The sequence below is a fragment of the Furipterus horrens genome, unplaced genomic scaffold (genome assembly GCF_987537825.1).
Source record: "Furipterus horrens unplaced genomic scaffold, mFurHor1.1.pri manual_scaffold_10, whole genome shotgun sequence".
Lineage (NCBI taxonomy): Eukaryota > Metazoa > Chordata > Mammalia > Chiroptera > Furipteridae > Furipterus > Furipterus horrens.
Window position 1 is genome coordinate 46137695 of NW_028327180.1, and position 19199 is coordinate 46156893.

A 19199-nucleotide genomic window follows, 5' to 3' on the forward strand; every position below is an offset into this window, starting at 1 on the left:
TCTATGGAAAGTTCATGGCCATTGGTATTTCATAGATCTGTCCTAATTTGAGTATCCCCACATTGTCGATGTGTGATCCTAAAGTTCCTTAACTTCCACCTCAGGAGTCTGCAATTGGGAAACAAATTGATAAATATCAGTTCCCAATGAGGAAGCCTATTTGTCCTGGTCATCTCAGGAAATATAAGGGCATTCCTTTGTGCACCCAAGTAGTTATTCCCCATTTTGGGGAATGATGGCCTGGTTCAACCTATCTTTAGGAATAAAAGGATTGGCATCATTTCACACTGGGGGGTGGGGCAGGATGAAAGAACCTCACTGAAATTTAGATAGCTTTAATGACAACTCTCGGATTATTGTTACAAGAAAAACAAAACAAAGCAATTTCATCATTTTGTTATCACTTTTTAGACATCTTTATCTCAAGAAAATAAGCTTCAAAGGGCAGGTTGAACCTGCAACTAAGCCATGTCTATGCAGTTTTAAAGAATGATGAGCAGAAACAATTCAGAGGCACCATATTCTTACTTATTGAGTTTATTTTTTAGCTCTAATATTGAATTTTTTCATAAATATTCACATCTCCAATAAGGCTCCTTAAGAGCAGTGCCCATATCTTATTTTTATCATGAAGTAGCACCTGATATACAGTAGATGCTCATCAACTATTTTTACTACTTCTTTTAAAATAATTTCCTCCCAGCCAAATGCTTCCTTAAATGTGACAGTTCAAATTTACAGGAAAACAGCCCCAGAAATATCATTTCAAAAAGGTCTCTTCCATTTCTTCTGATTATATGAACATGTAACTGGTGCTAGCCAGACTTGAACACATGCTTTCCTTTCTCACAGACTCAGAAACCTCCAAAGAGTAGTTATCTAAAATAAAATGTTTATTCCATTATATTAACTTTTTACAGATAGCATCTTATCCGTAGCAACTTATATTGGTTTTCCCATTCATGGAAGTGACATCAAGTTTTTTAAAAAATATATATTTTAGAGAAAGTAATTCAATTTAAAGAAAAAAACCTGAAGTAACGCAGAGGTGGAACACATGAGAGAAGTTCTGAAGGTGCTCCACTAAGGTTTAAAGATTGGAAAACAACTCCCTAGGTAGTGTCTTCGTTCTTGGGGGACAACTGGGTTTCCAGTGGTGAAGTTGTGTCAGATTCACCAGGCCTTTGAGAGTTCACTGATGTGACAGAACCAGCATCACTTGTTAACAAGGTTCTGCTATATCTTGTGAGGATCACACCCTTCAGTGTACTACAAAAGCAGAAATCAAAAACTGATGCCAAAGCAAATTCTTGAAAGTTAAAAACAAACAAAAAACCACTTCATAAAGATATATCCTAGTAATGAGCTGCTCCTAGTTGTTGTCATCATCATCATCATCATTAAGGAAAGGCATTCAACCAGTGGCTGTATTTAACAAGCAAAGCATCATCAAAATCTAATTAACCAAATTTTATTATTCCAACTGCAGTGTAGAGAGGGCACAGCTGCTTGGGGGAATGTACAATACTTCTGCAACCTTCAAACCGAGGCAGAAAGCCACACAACTCTATAAAACAAGACTGTGAGGTACATTTTCTGAAGGAAATGGCTGGGTCTCTTCACCAAAACAAGTTTTCAGCATATTCCAGTACACACACCCTAGTACTGCTTATAAACCAAAGGGGAAAGAGAAATGCATCATATAACACATCCCCTGAAACCAGGAGAGGATCATTCTGTGGAAGTAACATCTTTGGCCTCTGCATCAGGTTGTTCCACTTCAGCTTCTGTGGCAGCTGGGGCAGGAACAGTGACTGCTCCAGTGCTTTTTGCCTCTGCTTCATCCTCAGCCTCAGCAGCCTGGGCAGCTTCCCCTCTGGCCTCTGCTTCAGCGTTCTCCTTCTCAGATGCCATTTCACAGTGTGTGTCTGCTTCCAGTGGCTGTTCGCTAATGGTTTCTGCCGTGTCCATGGGGCCTCCCACTCCAGCCAGCACTTCAATACTTTTTGGAGGGGGCACTCCTTCTCCCTCTACTGCACTCACTGCTGCTGTAATCACCTCAGCTAACACTTCTGCGGCCACCTCCTCAGGTGTCTCTTCCTTATCCTCACCTCCTAAATTGTCATCTCCTTCGATTTCTGGATCAACAGCTTCACTGGTGAAAGGGTCTTCACCCTGGCCAAGAAGAATCACAGGTCAGTGCAGTCTAAGGAATTGTTAAAATGAGACATGGAAGGAGGCCCAGGTTGCTGGGAACTTGTGTTTTCATGATGGGCAGAGTCAACAAGAAAAATATGTTAAACGATGCCAGGTGAGTTAATCCTACAGGTTCTCAGAGCCTACAGATTCAGAAAGGACATCTCTGAAAAGCTTCACCAGAACGATTTTGTACTTTCTATTCAAGTATACGCCATGTAGAAAAGGTCAAAAAGACCTAGGATCTAAACCAAATTAAAAAAATAATAATAAAATAAAAAATTCTCCTAACAGGAAGTTAAGACTATTAATTTTTAAAAAATCCTCACCCAATATTTTTTCATTACCTCTAGAGAGAGAGGAAGGAAGAGAAACACTGAAGTGAGAGAGGAACATCAACTGGATGCCTCCCACAGTGCCCTGACCGGGAATCGAACCCACCACCTTTTGGTTATGGGCAACGTTCCAACCAACTGAGTCACACTGACCAGGGCAAGACTATTTTAAATTTTAGTTTGTTTAGGGTCAGAGAACTGGCATGAGGATTATCCCCATTTTACCGATAAATGAAATGAGACTCAAAGATCAATAACTTGCCAGAGGTTACACAGCTATTAAACATCAGTCAGTAGTCAAATCCAAGTGTGACTCTCTCAGAAGTCAAACTTCTCACAAGCATATTGTCTCTAGTTTAGAATAAGGAAACTAAATTATTATTACTACCAGATCAAGAAATGTATTTTTAAAATATGGTGATTAGCAGCTTAAGTCTACACCTGACTCCAGAGACTACATCAGTTTAGGCCAAAGGTAAAACACTGACCAGCCAATGGTTATTAAATTGGTTACTCTTAAGTCCTCACTTAATGTAGTCAACAGGTTCGTGGACCTGTGGATAGACAATGTATAACTAAACCGAGTTTAACGTAGGCTAATTGATGTAAGCAAGAGTTAAGTTCCTGTAGTATCTCATCAACATTATAATGAAATAACACTGAACAAAGACATTATGTGAGGACTTGCTGTATTTAGATTCTGTGCCTTTAATGGACATAATGAATTGTCAAATGCTGAAGCACTTAATACATGAGCGGAAGGCAAAACGGTCCTACCTAGCCAGGCTATGCTGGAGCTTAGCTAACCAGGCTCAAATGTTATGTCGTGGGGCTGAGCATTTGGCAAAATGGGTTTCCCAAGGAGGAACTCAGGATTCTTCCAACTTCTGTCCTAAGCACCCCTTCGGGAGTTTTTTATTACTCTGCTCCTGTCACAATGGCTCAGTGATTGTGGCAACTCTGGCTCTTCCCTTTGCCTTGAACCTCCATTTCATTGTCAGTTGGATCCGTCAGCAAAACCTCTTTTCAGCTTCTTTCTGGGACAGTTACCTACCTTCGTTTTTTTTTTTAAAGCATCTCACCATCATTTGCTCAGTATTTTATGGATAGTCAAGGTTTCTCATGGTAAGAGTCAGCATTGTTGTACAGATTAACCAAGGAGAGTCACATCCCAGAGTTCCCAGGCAAGTACTGTGTCTCAGGAAATCCACAGTGGCGAAATTCCCAAGACTGATATCTTCCAGCATCCCTCATCTCTTCAAAAAACTCAGAATGCTAAATACTGCACTTGAGATACAGTTCCATACTCATAGTTCATTCTCCATTTCAAAAGCTTTTTCCACCCACTGGTCTCCTAACCTTGAGGTATTTTTCCAGCATCTTCACTATATGTCTGTTGTTCAAAACGCTCTTAGCCACATGGAGACTTGTTTTCTTGAACTGTTCAGCAGCCAACTGCAAAGAGAACCAAACATGGGCTTTTTAAAAAATGGCACACCAGCCAGGCTACTGTGAGTTGCCCTGGGATCAGCAAGCCATATGCAGAGACGACCAACATCTTTTCTCCCTGAGGCAAATCCCAAAGTGCCAGACTCCAACAGTGAGAGAAAGAAAGCACCAGAGACTTCAGAACTGACACCATGAAACTGTGGAAGTCTGATAATCTTAAAAGATAAAAGCAGGGACACAACTTTGATGTAAAGGTCGTCGTCGGCAGCCGTCCGTCTCGAGAGACGATGGTGTAGCTTCCTAAGAGTCTATCTGCACCGCCGAGAATGGCTGTGCAGTCCGACTCGGGAGTGACATCGTATCTGTCTCTTCCCGTGTTGAATCGACATCTTGCGATGACGCTGAAGCTACAGAGCCTGGGCAGGGTAATAATTTGGAGGGTCTGCTGTTGCCCATGCAGCAGACCCCCCCTCTCTTCGCAGCTGAAGGGTCCAAGGGAAAGACGGAGTCAATACAGCTTGGCTTCAGGTGCGCCGCAGGAGTTGCCGGTGTTGACTACAACGTCAAACCGCCTTAGGAACTCCGGCTCCGGATTTTCTGTCGGGGTTTACTCCCTTAGCCTTTCCCCTGAAGAGGTATGCCGCAAGGCAGTGGAGGTTTTTTGGAGTCAGAGTTTTCCTTCTCTGATTGATGTAAAGGTACCACGTGCATAAGCCAAGATGAAATGAGCATTTACAGATTAGAAGCTTTGTGAACTAAGTAGGGAAAGGAACGAACTTTTTCTTTTCAGTTTTGAGTTATATTAACTTTATAGTAAGTTTAATAGCAAAAGTATGAATGCTCCAAAACAGAGTTAGTCACAAGTAATCTCTTGTTTATACAGTGCTTTTGGATGCTCTTTAATAAAACTGGGAGATGGGCAGGTTGGTATCTATTTCTCCATTTCATAGGTGGGTAAACTAAGCACAGAGATGTCAGATCAAGGGTCAACACCAACTCCTTCACTTAGTATGTGTGGCTGCTTTTACCCACCAATGGCAGACTTGTTGGACAGAAACCCTATGGCCTGCAAAACTGAAAATATTTACAATTTGACCCTTTACAGACAAATTTGCTGACCCTGAACAAAACGTTCCGCCTCAGGTCCCAACAGCCAGTAAGGACGAAGTGAGTCCCCCAGGACACTGCTCTGAATGGTCCTTGGCCTTAAGTTTATAGAAAATCCAATTTTTCAGCAATTAGGGAAATTGATTTATGTGGTTTACAGGGAATATTCTCAAACCAGGACAATTTCAGCAACATATTTAACCCTTTGAGTGCCATGTGTAATTCGACATTTGGATCAACATGAGAAAAAGTTACATCAATATACAACCTGAGGTACAAAGAAAGAGAACAAAACATAAAATACAAATTATTCCATTGTTATGTGCATTTATAGCCATCAAAAAAAGTCAATGAGAGCGATGCTGGTACTCAAAGGGTTAATCAATTCTAAGCAACATATTTTCTCACATTTTAACAGAAATTGGAATGCATTGTAAAAGTAACTGATGAAGTGACAGACTTGATGGAATATAGCAAGAGCCCCTAAACATGTTAGCATTCCCCATAAGACACAGATGGTTCTGAACCCAGATGGCAGCCCCTGAAGGCTCGCCCTTAGTCAGCTTCTGGATGGGACTCACCCGGCGGTTATGATTGTGATCAGCAGAGTGCAGGTGCCGCTGGAGGAGCTGGTGCTGTGCAGGAATCAGCATGTCACAAGCCAGGCAGTGAGCAGCCTCAATCTTCTTGAAGAAGTGCTCCTGGCCAATCCCTGTTGATGAAATCCAAGTCATGTGGGATCTGGGACAGCCATGCATGTGATGCTTTCCTCCCAGTCTCCAAAACAAGGCCCACCTTTTCTCCCTGCAGCTCTCTCAGGAATTCAGTTAGGACAGAATCTGAGACAGGCGTCATTTGCCTCCCAGCAGAAGTACAGGGTCAGAACGACCAGCCTCTACACTGGGTCATTTATTATTTCCAACTCTTCTCATCCTTTGGTCCCAAAAGGAAATAACTGCAGAGTGCTATGCATCACTCTGATAAGTTGCTTGTGGAGCTGAGATCTATCTACTCAAGGGCCTTTTTCCGCTAAGTGCCCCTCCCATGGTCTTCATATCACATCCTCAGCAGCCCTGTGTTAGCTTTACACTGAGCCATATGCCTTAGTGCCGTGTGCAACAGCACGCCGCCCAGGATCACAACTCACCTTTGAAAGGATCTGGTTTTGGTTTCATGCTTTCCTTCTCCATCAGTTCCTGACGCCGCTTCTCAATCTTTTTATTCCTATTTACAATGTATTCCTAGAGGGGTTGGGAGATGGCACCAAATGACATCACGTGAGGGTACCACGTGTGGATATTTCTCAAATGCACCAGAGGCAGCTCACAATGGGTGGCTGCCAAGCCCCTATTGGATGACAACCTTGTCTCAGCTGCCCCAAGGGTGGGAAGATGGCTATCACAGCAGCTCTGTGGGCAGAACTAAAGGGAACTACAATGGCTGGAGTTCTCAGCTGTCCCTCTGACAAGGGGACTGGAACAGTTGTTATTCTGGAAACAGAAACCTTGACCAAGTTTAGACCTCTTATTTCCCTTCCCTTCCCCTGTGAGGCATCTGACACCTGTAGGGTCATTGGGAAACACTGGCGGAGGTCAAGTGTGCTTCACCTGGAGGAACTCCACAGTCTTGTCAGGCAGCTTGGTACTTATAAACTGCAGTGTCTCTTTGTGAAATTTGCTTTGCAGATGCTTTTGGATTTCTTCATCTTCAAAGCTACGAAACTTGCACACTGAACAGGCAAACTGAATCCTGGAAAAGGAAGACAAAAACAAGAGCAGTAATATAGGGATGAGCGCTGATATGAGGATAACCAGTTCATCTCCGGTTAGAACTAAGAAAAAACAGAAAAGCAATTTTTGAACCTACACTTCTGACTTCTAGCAGTTACCTGTTTCCTCATCCTTAGGATGGGAGTACAATTCACAAAATTATTTGGGATATGACTCATGTGGTAATTTACTACTGTAACAGTCTTTTTGGTGCAAAGACCCTTAAGGGAACACCTTAAGGTGGGGAGTATTCAGAAGTGTGGACTCCCTAAGCTTCCAACCCACTGCTCTGGGGACGCAGTATCTAACACCATAGCTTCTCAGATGTGGCTCTTTCTGCTGTCACAGGAATGATACAAGGCAACCCTATTTTTTATGTGGTGGAGGAATTCCCAAAGACCTTGCACAATTCAAAATTCACATGACCTAAGATAAATTCTCCAATAGGGACGACTCAATGTAAAGGCATGTTATGTCAAATTCATGGATAAAAACTGAGATTTCTCTGTCATGTGCTTCCAAAGTCTCACAAATGCAATTGTGCTGTAAGCTGAGGGGAGAGTGGCCGCAGACCTCCACATCCCCACAGCGGAGTGCTGCTTCTCTTGGCTCTGCCCAGGAGCCTGTGGATCTTTGGGAATAAGAGCACAGCCCTGTGGCACTCAGGACTGAGCTCTGCCGGTCTCCAGCACCTGGCTTTGGACCTCTAGATAAGCACCACCGCTTTTGTAGGTAACCCTGACGGAGGAGGGAAGAGGAAAAAGTCATCCAGGCCCTACGTGCAGAACTGTCAGAAAGAAATATGCTTCTTGGCTGCATCTTTACCTCCCCTGTGAGAATTGCTCCAAGAATTGGTAATTGCCTTGAGAACCCTCAGTCACTAGGGCATAATCTAAATATTCTTAAAAAAAAAAAAAAAATAAAAAAAAAAAAGTCATCTCAGTTCTCATGTGGCATGAAAATATCAAATCTAGCCATTGCTTATTCATCTGTTTAACAAGGGTTTTGATGAATTTTTTGAACACCTGCAAGCTCCCCTTTTTTGGTTCCTGGCTTCCCCATCTGTTAGTCCCTTTGAGAGCCTGTGCACAGAGAAGCAGCCATGTGTGCTTAAGGCCTCAGCAGCCAAGGGCTCCCATGGCTACCAGTGGATTACGTTTCTAGTCAGCAGCTACTTCAGTACTGAGCAGGGATAGAAGTGCATGGTTTAGTCACACCAACACCCTTTGGGATTTGCCCTTTTGTGCTTCTTTTTTCTATTCAAAGACAATCTTGAAGGTAACATCCAGATATGCAGAACTGCTAAGTCAAACTCCAGAGGCGGTCTGGATTTGGACAAGGCAACAGAGTACCTTCTTAGCAGCTCTGCTGAATGAAGATCACTTGTCTGAGATGACAGACACAAGCCAGGGGACAAGGTAATTCCCCACAGGTATGGAGGAGGGCAAAAGAGCCCTTTGCTGGCACAGGAGGGCCACAGGGAGCCCCTGGCAAGGATATGATTCCATACACGTTTCCCAAGTTTTGTCTCCCACCGTCTTGACTAGGATTTCCCCACAGACAGCACCCCCTCTGCCCCCATGTCACGAAGTGAAGACAAATGAGCTCAGCAGAGCGTCGACAGTGCCCAGGTCCAGCTGACCTCCCACTCACCTATCAGCTGCTCGGTCTCGCATCCTGTCTCTTCTCCTTTGCTTTTCCCTTCTCTTCTTCACTTCATCATCCTCGTCATCCTTCTCTCCTACAACAGAAAAATCCCTTCAAGACCCTCTGCTGAACCTGCAGAGGAGCTGAGCACAAGGGCCTTGATGGGGCTGCAGCTTGGTCACTGCACCCTGTGCCCTGCTGCTGCCTCCACACACGGCAGGGTCAGGACACCCTGAGGCACCAAGGGGCTGTCAAAGGCTCCCAACAAGGATGGGCTTTGATGAGAACCCTTGGGAGTTCCCAGGGGAGTCACTTCACTTCCCTCATAGCCTAGTAAGGCTGGAATGGGCCAGGGACATGGCCCACCTGCTCTGTTCTTCCCTATCTCTTTCCAATTCAGCACCCTACAAGTGGGTCTTCTCCCAACATCAGTTAAGAGAGAAGCAGTTCTAGGTAAAGAGGCAGCAGCTGGAAGGCCTCGGAAAATAAAGCAAGCTGTTCTACCTCCCTCCGCCCACCTCTCGGTGGACCATGACAACCGTCCCGTAGGCTTCCTCTGAACTAGGGCCTCAGCAGGTGTGTCAGTCCTTGCTGGCCCGAACTCTATCTTCCACTCACAAAAAACTGTCACTCTGGAGCTTTCTCACGGCTATGTGGAAAGCAATCCTAGAAAGAAAAGTGGGAAGAGACCTGTCGGTCCTCCATCCATCCCCTGGGGCCAGTGCAGGAGCTCCTTGGAGAGCTGTGCAGCCCAGCGTCCCAGCGTGAGGCGAGGCCAGGCCAGGCCAGGCCAGGCCAGGCCAGGCTACCATGGCTCAGGGCCAAGGCCAGACACTGAAAAAAGGTTGGATAAGCATCTGAACTGTAACCCCTACCCCTGATGCCAGTCACGAGACTGTCCCACGAAGATGGCGACCGGCGTGCGCTGCTCAGAAGCCTCTCAAAAGGGCGTGTGGGATTTTTGGCAAGAGGTCACTGCCTGAAACTATTACTGCTGTTTAATAGCAAAGTCATCCCGGGTAGGTAGCAGGACCTGTGCGCAATAAACATGTCACCTTTGCTTTAGCATTTTCCCCGCTGTATGAGCTGCTCAATGCTGTGTGGTCCCATGCTACAAACATAACTGCTTCTATAATCAGGGTGAGAGGACCTCAGAGAATTGACTAAGCCTGAACACTTAAGGGAAGGAGCATCTAAGCCAGGGCCCTTCAGAATTTATGGGAGCAGAGTTAGCCTGTGATTCATGGGGGAAATAGCTATGGACCATGGGAACAGGAAAAGTGGCTTTTGGGTAAGCTCAAGGCCACGATGTCTCAAAGACTGCTTCTCCACGCCCCACTAAGAGGTTTTACTAGTGCTGCTTTGGACTTTCCGATTTCTGGCACTGGAACTAATGGGACCTGCTGAGCAATGGCTGCCTCAGGAGTAACAGGACCTGGGTGTACCTGACAGGTGTCCCCCCCTGCCCTGAGCTGCCAATTAGGCAGGTACCCAAACTCTGGCCCATGCAGCAATGTGTACTGCAGTTGCCAGTGCTCCCACCATAAAGGCTGAGGGCACGGCCCTGGGCTGGCAACTGAGGGAAATTGTGGAAAGAATGAAACCCAGGAGAATACAGTACGAGGACCCGCATTGGTGAAGGGGAACTGAGAAGACAGGCTGCGGGGCGGCTTTTCTTTCTCTTTTCTGTTTCTGAGACTCCCTTCACTACCACCAAGAGCTGTTGCAGACACCCACAAATGAGTCCCCCCCGCCCCACTAATAGCCTGCATTGAGTGAGGCCAACACATCAGTTTGTAGCAAGTGCTGTTCTAAACAATGGAGCAAAGCCTTGGGGTGAGTGCCATAGCCAAGGCCCACCCAGCAACCACGGCCCCTCTTCTGCCCTGAGCTGTCAGCAAGCACTTCACGCAGGCCCCAGGCTTGCTTCTCAAGAGGCCTGGCTCAATTGGGAGATGGGCAGTGAGTGCGGGACAGCCCGGCAGACACAGGAAAGCTCAAAGGGACAATGGGTGATGCCTACCTCTCTGCCTCCCGGAGTAGAAGAATTCGTCCTCCTGAAAAAGGACACACACGAAGTCGGGCAGTGAGGTGGAATTTTCAGAACTCTCCACACCTGCCCAGTTCCCTGCCACCACCTGGTGGTAGCTGTGCCACCACGAACCCAGTCACAATGTGTTAGGAAAAGGCCCAGGGCCATGCAATAGAGCCACAGTGTCCTGTCACTGCAGATTATCTTCTGAGATTCTGTGATGACTAACTTGCTTTTCTATTAAAGACACGGATCTTCTTGCAGTTCTCTGCAAAGCTAAAGAATGGCCTCTGTCAATGTATACCTATACAACTCTGCACACAGGAATACCAGGAGCTCACTCATCAATTGTATGCCAAGGAACCTCAATTTGTAGGATGCTACTACAGGCACTCTTGACTGGAAATGGGCTTTACCAAGTTTCCCAGACATTTGTTTGTATTTACCAAAGCTTGTAAAAAAAATCAAGTGTAGAGAAAAATGATCACCTAGCTCTGGCCAAATGGCTCAGCTGGCTGGAGCATCGTCCCATACACCAACTTGCGGATTCAATTCCCTGTCAGAGCACATACCCAGGTTGCCTATTTGATCTCCATACGGGAGGCGACCGATCGACGTTTCTTTCTCACATTGGTGTTTCCTCTCACTCTTCCCCTTCCTCTCTCTCTCTCAAATCAACAAAAACATATCCTCAGGTGAGGATTTAAAAAAAAAAAAAAAGGAATGGGCTCCCTTTCCATTTAGGTTTTTCTTTTCTTTTTTTTTTTTTTCTCAATCTTCACTCGAGGATGTTTTTATTGATTTGAGAGAGAGGAAGGGTGAGAAAGGAAACACCAACGTGAGAAACATTGACTGGTTGCCTCCCACACACACCCCAACCAGAGATAGAATCCACGACCTTTTGGTATATGGGACAATGCTCCAACCAACTAACTTAGCCACCCAGCCAGGGCAGGGAAGTCCACTCCTTAGGCATTGAGCCAAAGATTAAATTACCAATCAGCTGGTTACAGAGATTCCTAGCCTTAAGACTGAAGCAAGATAGACAGGGGGCAAGCAAGACCGTCAGAAAAGCTGTAAATTTATTGTATCCCACCCCTCCCACCTACCCTCAACCCACCTGACCATTAGAAGCATCTGGACAAAGCCTTCATATACCCATCTCTGGGCCCTAGCCCAGACTTGGATCAGCATTTGCAGGGGGTGACAAAGCTTGCTCCCCAGGTCCTTGTGTGTGGTCCTGGCTAATAGTCAGTCATAAACATGTGTCAGCCATGACTGGTTGGAAGGACTGAATGACATGGATGCACCTCAGCACCAGCATGAAGCTGGCAGTCTTCAGCACATGTTTGGAAGTCTCAGCCTGCAGAGCCACTGCACTTACCACGTGTGCAGCTAGGCGCATCAATTCAAGGACACAGGAGCGGCTGGGGAGGGGCTATAAATTTTTTCCAGAATCAAAGGATTGTTACAAGTTGAATACTCTTAGAAAGCTAGCTGTAAGTCAGGGTATTAAATCCACTCATGAGATGGAGATGAGTCTACCACAGTGGCAGTTCCCGCCTCTGAGAGAAGAAGGCTAAAATAAAAGAAGAAATCCTGCACTAGAGACAAATGAGGCTGACCAGTGAAGATGGACTTACACCCCTGAATTCTTCATCTCCCGACCGGAAGTCACCAACTCCATCATCTACCGGACACAAAAGGAATAGGGAAAGTTAGCCCCTCAGCAGTTGGCCACTGTTTTCACCCTCCCAAGCTCACTGTCCAGTGACCGAGCTTATCCTTGCTACAGTGAAGGCTATGGGAGTTGAGTGACACATGGCACCCTTGAGTTCCTGTGTATCCACTGTACGAACAGGCAGGAAGAGCACTAAGCATGCCACTGTTTCCTCTTATACCAACTGAGAACTCACTGTATCCCACCCCCAGGGCATACCATTTTCAGAAAAATCTCCTTCGCTGTCAGCCCGGGCCTGTTTGGCATCTGGCTCATTGTAGATTTGCAACAGCTTCCGTTTCCTGCTCATGCCGTCTGGGCCACAGCGGTCAAACCCTCTCCACCTGGGCTACAGATACAAGCATATCCTGATGTACCGCTTACCTGGACCATTACGACACTCCAGAGAAACGAATGAAGAGGTTGTAAGAGCAGAGAACAGAAGTAGACATGGTCTTTTCAGAAAGCAAAGACAACATAGTTTATCCCTCCACAAAAAAGTTATGCTGAATGTGAGAAGCCAAACACAAAAGGACACAAAACTGTATTCATATGAAATGTTCAGAACAGGCAAATTCATAGGGACAGGAAGTACATTAGTGGTTGCCAGAGGCTGGGGAAGACAATAGGGAATGACTGATAAAGACATTAGTTTCTGGCCTGACAGAAATGCTCTAAAATTAGATGGTGGTGAAGGTTGCACAATTCTGCACATTTTTATTAAAGTCGTATTATACACTTAAAAATGAGTGGATCTTACAATCTATAAATTTTATCTCGATAAAGCTGTTTAAAAAGAAAAGCAAGGGCTTACCCGATCCTTTATCCGGGCCTGTGACTGGCCACATCGGTAGGGCACAGGGCTGTCATAACCTCCTGTCCCCTGCATGCCCATCACCCCGTAGCTGGGAGCCATGGACTGGGAGAAGAGGGAAGGTGGAGGCCTGCTGGGGGAGGGGCCTCCCAGACTCCGCCCACCCACATAATTCAGCTCAGTCCAGGGAGCAGACAGGGGATCAGAGGAAGCTGATGACATGAAGGGGTCACTGCGTATGAAGGTGCTGGGGTTGCTCCGGTCCTGGAAGCGGCCCTGGCTCCGGCTCCGTATGAAGCCATCAAGTGAGCCCCGCTCACGGGTGGGGTCCCTGCAGTCGCTGTACTGACCACCAAAGCCACCATTGCGGTCAGGCCCCAGGTCAAAATCATAGTTGTAGTTATAGCTGGGGCGGTAGGGATTGTGTTCAGGCAGACAAGGCCTGGAGTCGTAGGAATCGAAAGACTGGAAGCGGAAGGAACTGCAAAGAAAGCACAGCCATCACTATACATTCTGGGTGTGACCACAACACGTCCCGCAAAGCTGGCCTCCCTATACTCAGAACGGCAAAGCAAAGCAAACCAAACCACCATTCACCCCTCTTAAATGCTCAGAGGCAAAACAGAACACTGATGAATGAGGGTACAAGTCGTTGGCTCTGCTAAGCTTCTGGTCCAGAAATAAGAAGTCTGGCACAGTTTAGCCATAGTCATGCCCTAAACCCCACCACTCAGTAAACCCATAACAACAAGCAAATCCTATTACAATGTTTCTGTCCCAACAAAGGCCCAACTCCTCTACCCACACTCAGGAGGGTGCCAGGGAAGAGCCTTCCTAGAAGAGCGGTGCCCACTCCCTTCCCCACAAAGCCTAGTGTTTGGATCCCCCAGGAAGGGCTCAAGGCCATAATTACCTCTCCCGGTCTTGCATGCCCTCCCCACAGGTGCTGCTCCCACCCCTGCTTCCTTCTTTGGACAGCATGTCTAAACGCTGGTTGATCTTGGCAATGAGTGAGTCAGAATTGTCAGGGCAGGGCTCTGTGCCATAAGAAGCCAAATGCAAGGCAGGGCCCCCCGCCGCTAGGCCATCATTGGCCTTGGCCTCCCAGGAGGCTGGGCCATAGCTGTAGGTTGCTGCTGTGGTGACACTGGTGTTCTGGGCACCATAATAATTGTAGTTTTCATAACCTGCCAGAGGGAAGAAGAGCCAAGTCAGATCTCAGTAGCCACAACATCAGTCCCTGGTGACACATCTGGGGAGGAACACCCACAGCCCTAAAAGAAGGTCATAGGACCAAGTGTTGCTGGTATCACCCACAATGTCTTGGTATAGGAGGGCAGGGGCAAGACCTCAACTCTGAGCAGTGGATTTTCTGTGCCAGATCCCAAGACTTGCTTCCCATCAAAAGCCAGAGGTGGCTGTGAACCCAGGAGTGGAAGCTGGAGTTGCTGACAGATCCACCACGGAGATATTGCTCCCAGAACACAACCACAACCCCCTCAGCTCCTGCAAGTTCCCCTTGAGGCATCCTCAGCTCCTCAGGCCCAATCTCCCAAGTATTCATGAGAGTTGTGAGCACACAGCTGGGGTGGGGAGATGGGGGTCCCTGCATCCCAGCTCCTCTGGGTGGTTATTCAGAGGCCCCCTCACCCACCCCAGAAGGGCTTACCTTGCCAGCTCGCCACACCAGTTCCATAGGCACCTTGGAGGAAACAAGAACACAACCGGGGCTTTATTTGCAGAACAAAGGCACAGGAGACAACCCACCCCCAGATGTTGAAGGACAGCTGTTACCTCACTCCACTATCCAGAGCCAGGACTACAGGTGTCTGTGGCAGCACTCTGGGACGTACCCTTGCTTGCCTATTATGGCCAGGAAAGGCTGGGCCCACAAGCATTTAACACTCATTTCTTCCAGAGCACTCAGCTAAGCATAACCAGGGATTCCCTCTTAGGCAAGTCTGGTCTTCCCCATCAAAACCATGGAAAGGACACTGTAGCCTTCCCAGGAAGCTCATCCAATGTAGGCCACCAGCCAAGAGGCCAACAAGCCAGGTCCCCAGACAGAGCTCTTTTAAAGTGCCAGCACTCACCAAGAGCCAGAGCTCAGGCACCACCAAAAACATGGAGAATGCACCAATGGAAAATCATGTTCCCACCTCAACTGGGCAAGGGGACATTATATGTCTGAGTGACATGGAAGGCCTCCATGTGCCCTGATCAGGAACTGAATAGGCGACCTTTTGATTCATAGGCCAACACTCAATCCACTGAGCCACACTAGCCAGGGCAGGTTTTACATTTTTAAATGGTTGAGGAAGAAAAGAAAAATGAAAATATTTAATGACATCAAACACATCATTTATATACTTGTCAAAGCCCACAAAACTGTTGTATAATGCAGAGTAAATACATATATTTTTTAATCTTCATCCGAGCACATAGCTATTGATTTTTAATTTTTTTAGTATATTTTAGTGATTATATTGTTATAATAGTTCCAGTTTTTCCCCCTTTGCTCCCCTCTGCCCAGCACCTCCCCCCCCAAGCCCCCCCCCCGTCCATGCCCATGGGTCGTACATACAAGTTCTCTAGCTTCACACTTTCCTATATTATTCTCTCTCTCTTTTTTCATAGCTACTGATTCTTAGCAAGAGGGGAAGGGAGGAGAGAGAGTAACATTGATTGACTGCCTCGTGCATGTGCCCCAACTGGAGACCGAACCTATAACCCAGGCCTGTGCCCTAAGAATCGAACCCCGAGACCTTTCAGTTTACAAGACAACACCTCAACCAACTGAGCCACATTGGCCAGGGCCAGAGTAAATAACTATAGATTATAGTTAAAATCAGTGTATCGCCACTGGCTTGTTAATTGTAATAAGTATATCCTGCTAATGCAAGATATTAATAATAGAGAAAACTGTGTAGAGGTGAAAATAGAGCGAGTATATGGAACTCTATACACTATCTGCTCTATCTTCTAAGTCTATACCTACTAAGAAATAGTCTATTAATTTAAAAAGCTTTCGATTATATACTCAACTATTTACTTAGAATAACAGAAAGTGCTGAAATAAACTATTTTGTAACACATGAAAAATTATATGGCACACAAATGTCAGTGTCCTTTAGTAAACATTATTAGAATACAGCTATGTCTATTTGTTTATAAATTATCTATGGTGGTTTCTACACTACAAAAATCATGTAGCCTGCAAAGAAGAAAAATTTACTATCTGGCTCTTTACAGAAGGTTTCCTGGTCTCTGGGCTTCCCCCACCCCCACCCAATGCCTCACCAAGCTACATGCCACTGCCCCCCCACAACAGCTCCAGGATTGCTGTCAGTCCGATGCCTTGGGTCAGAGGTCCCGGGAGCCCATGCCTCCCTGTAAGCAGGTCCAACCTACCCTGGGTGTTGGTGGGTCCAGCACTCCATGCCCCATAGCCTGTGAAGAGAAGACCTGTGAGTTAGGATCCTGTGTGCCAGACTAGAGAACAGATGCCTTGGAGGTGCTCTGAAAAGCCTAAAGGGATATCCTCAGGAGCTCAGGGCCAGCATTACAAGAATGCAGCAGAACCACAATACTGCCTTCCTAAAGGTCATCCCAGTTAGTTGACTGCATCATCACATTCCACCTACCTGAGGTCAAAGCAGAAAAAAGAAGGGAGCGGAATGGGCCTTGATCTATCTCTGGTCATTTGCTGAGGATGACACAGGAGAGCCACCAGGTAGCCCAGCATAAGGACACAGTCCCATTCCTCACATTGCCTCACCAACTAAGTGGCCATAATGCCCCATAACTGTGAAGAAACTTTGGAATTTGGAGACAACTGTTCCTCTCTAGGCTTCGCTTTCGTGTGGCTCTGAACTCTCCAGTGCTTCTGTGGGCCCTCAAGTCCCAGGGCTTTGTCTGGCCCTAAGGCATGATGCTCTGTTGTGGCTTCCTTGCCCCTCCAGACCCCAATAACAGCATCTGTCTGTCCCCTCTTCACCTCTGTGACCCCTGATGTGGTACAGAGCTGGGCACAGGCAGCCATCCACACCTCAAATGACTTCACCTTAGTGAAGCAAGAACACATCTGGTCTCCCCTACTTGAACAATTCAAACCACCAGCTGACTGCCTACTGTGGGTGTATACGCAAGCACTGAGCACATGTTAGCCTGCGTCAGGGAGTACTGTTCAGAGACCAGGGAGCTAACGCTCAGCTTAGGGGACTTGATCCAAAGCTACACTTAAGTTTGCCCTCTGCCAGGTACACCCTCCCCGTGCCACACAGCTTCCCCATTTGCTGAGAAAGGCAGAGTGGCGGTTCTAATAGCAAGTGATCAACTGCAGGGTACTAAATGCTTCACCGTGGAACTTTGGTCTAACAAAATGGCATATGCTACTCACAGAATTTCACAATACCCCTTGAGACAGGTTACTATTTTTCCTGTTGTAAAACGCTTGAGAGGCTAAGTCATTTGCCCACCAATATGGAGCTGGGAAATATGCCAAGGAACAACTGTCAAGAATCAGCGAGTTCTAGGAAATAACTCCAGGTGGAAAAGCAACAAAAGGATTCAGGGAAGCTGCAGCCTCTAAGCTGAGTCTGAATGGTTTTCAGCAGCTAGGAAGTGTTGGGATAAACCTCCCCAAACTAAGGCCATGAATGAGGCAGGATTACTAGCTGAAAGATGTGGTGGGAAGGCAAGCAAATGATGAGACCCAGTCAGGATGCAGAAAAGACCAGGAGAACCAAGCTGAGCCACTCCATGACCCCGGACACACCCATGCACAGCAGAACCTCTGCTTTTGCAATTCCTGTGGCCTGAATCCTGCTAACGCTGGGGGCTACCTTTCAAAATAGACGCTTTCTCTAGCTGCTGCTTCCAAGATTACATCTCCTGCTTCTCAACCCTCATATATTCGGACAAGAATCTGCCCTGGTCAAGCCCAACTGTTCCCAATGGACAAACTCGGCTCCCAGCATAGAGAGCAAAGGATTCCCAGAAGCCTGATCCTAGAGACAAATTGTAGGTCCCTAGGAAGGTCCTATCTGCCGCAGGCCCTACAACCCGAGTGGCCAAAGGGCACATTTCCCTTTTACACAACCCTCTAGCACCTCCACGCCCTGAAAGAGCCATCAATCTGTCAGCACCCTGAGGCACATCACGTTTCCAACTTTGCACAAGTAAATACCCAGCATCTGACCCTCAAGGTCTTGTCCTAGGCCAGCACGAATCAGGTCCACGGCTGAGACCCGAGGCTGAGCCCCACAGAGGCTGCACCCGGCCCGGTCGCGCTGGTGGGGAGACTCCGATACCGCACTGCCCGGACGCATTCCAGAACGGGAACCCGGGAACCCCTCGCCACGTACGACACGCGGTCCCCACTGAGGTCCGCGGTTTCCAGTTCCGGGCACAGGCCCAGCCGCCCAGCGAAAAGACCCAGCGGCCCACGAGCTTCGACAATGGCTCCGCCCCCCCAGGGCCGCCATTTTGTGGCGCCTACCAAAGAAGGAGGCGGGCTTAAGCTACCGGCGCGTTTGGCAGGGAACTGAGCCCCGCCGGGGGTGAAGGGTAGAAACTGCCCAGATGGTACAAGGCGCCCCAGCAGCCCGCCGCAGCGTCGGGACGCCGAGTTCCGCCCGCCTCCTCAAGTGCCGCAGGCCAATCGCACGCAGCGCCGCCGGAGCGACGGCGCCGCAGTCCAATGAGCAGCACGCGCGCGCCCTGTCTGCCTCTCCGCACAGCCAGGCTGCGGTAACTGCATTCGGGCGTAGGCCTAGGCCCTTCGGCCCCCTGTGCAGTAGCGTATCCGGACAGAGTCTGACCAACCCATACTGCACCGGACTGACCGTACCAACCTCCGTAGCCCTGCTCCATATCTTAAGCTCGGTCTGCCGGCAGCCTCTTTTTCTAAGCTGCCACCAGACGACTGAGCTCAAAGCACCTCCCGCCGTCCGCTACTGGAAGACCAGGCGCATACGTAACTGCGCGTAGTACTATTGCTTGGCTTTCACGGTAGGCCCGCCTCCATCGCCCCAACTGGCCTTTTGGTTGGTCGGCTCGGCACTCATAGCATCATGGGAATTTGGGTTGGGCCACTGTGCCTCACTGTGCGCAGGCGCACTCCTGGTCC

The 19199-nt window shown here is 47.6% G+C and overlaps 1 protein-coding gene across 2 annotated transcripts; it reads right to left on the reverse strand.

Moving 5' to 3' along the window:
* Positions 1-1455: 1455 nt before the first annotated feature.
* AKAP8 (A-kinase anchoring protein 8) lies at positions 1456-19055 on the reverse strand. 2 transcript variants are annotated; one of them, XM_090289820.1, is made up of 14 exons: positions 18925-19055; positions 16481-16519; positions 14739-14771; positions 13983-14256; positions 13070-13550; positions 12475-12604; positions 12179-12225; positions 10527-10560; positions 8510-8597; positions 6695-6836; positions 6235-6328; positions 5669-5799; positions 3891-3986; positions 1456-2175 (listed from the first exon to the last, which is right to left on the reverse strand). In XM_090289820.1, the coding sequence occupies exons 1-14, from the start codon at positions 18941-18943 to the stop codon at positions 1732-1734; spliced, it is 2052 nt and encodes a 683-aa protein (XP_090145946.1). In that variant the 5' UTR covers positions 18944-19055; the 3' UTR covers positions 1456-1731. The 2 variants fall into 2 exon arrangements, with proteins under 2 accessions (XP_090145946.1, XP_090145945.1); XM_090289819.1 differs by lacking the exon at positions 18925-19055 and adding an exon at positions 18270-18511.
* Between the last annotated feature and the right edge of the window lie 144 nt (positions 19056-19199).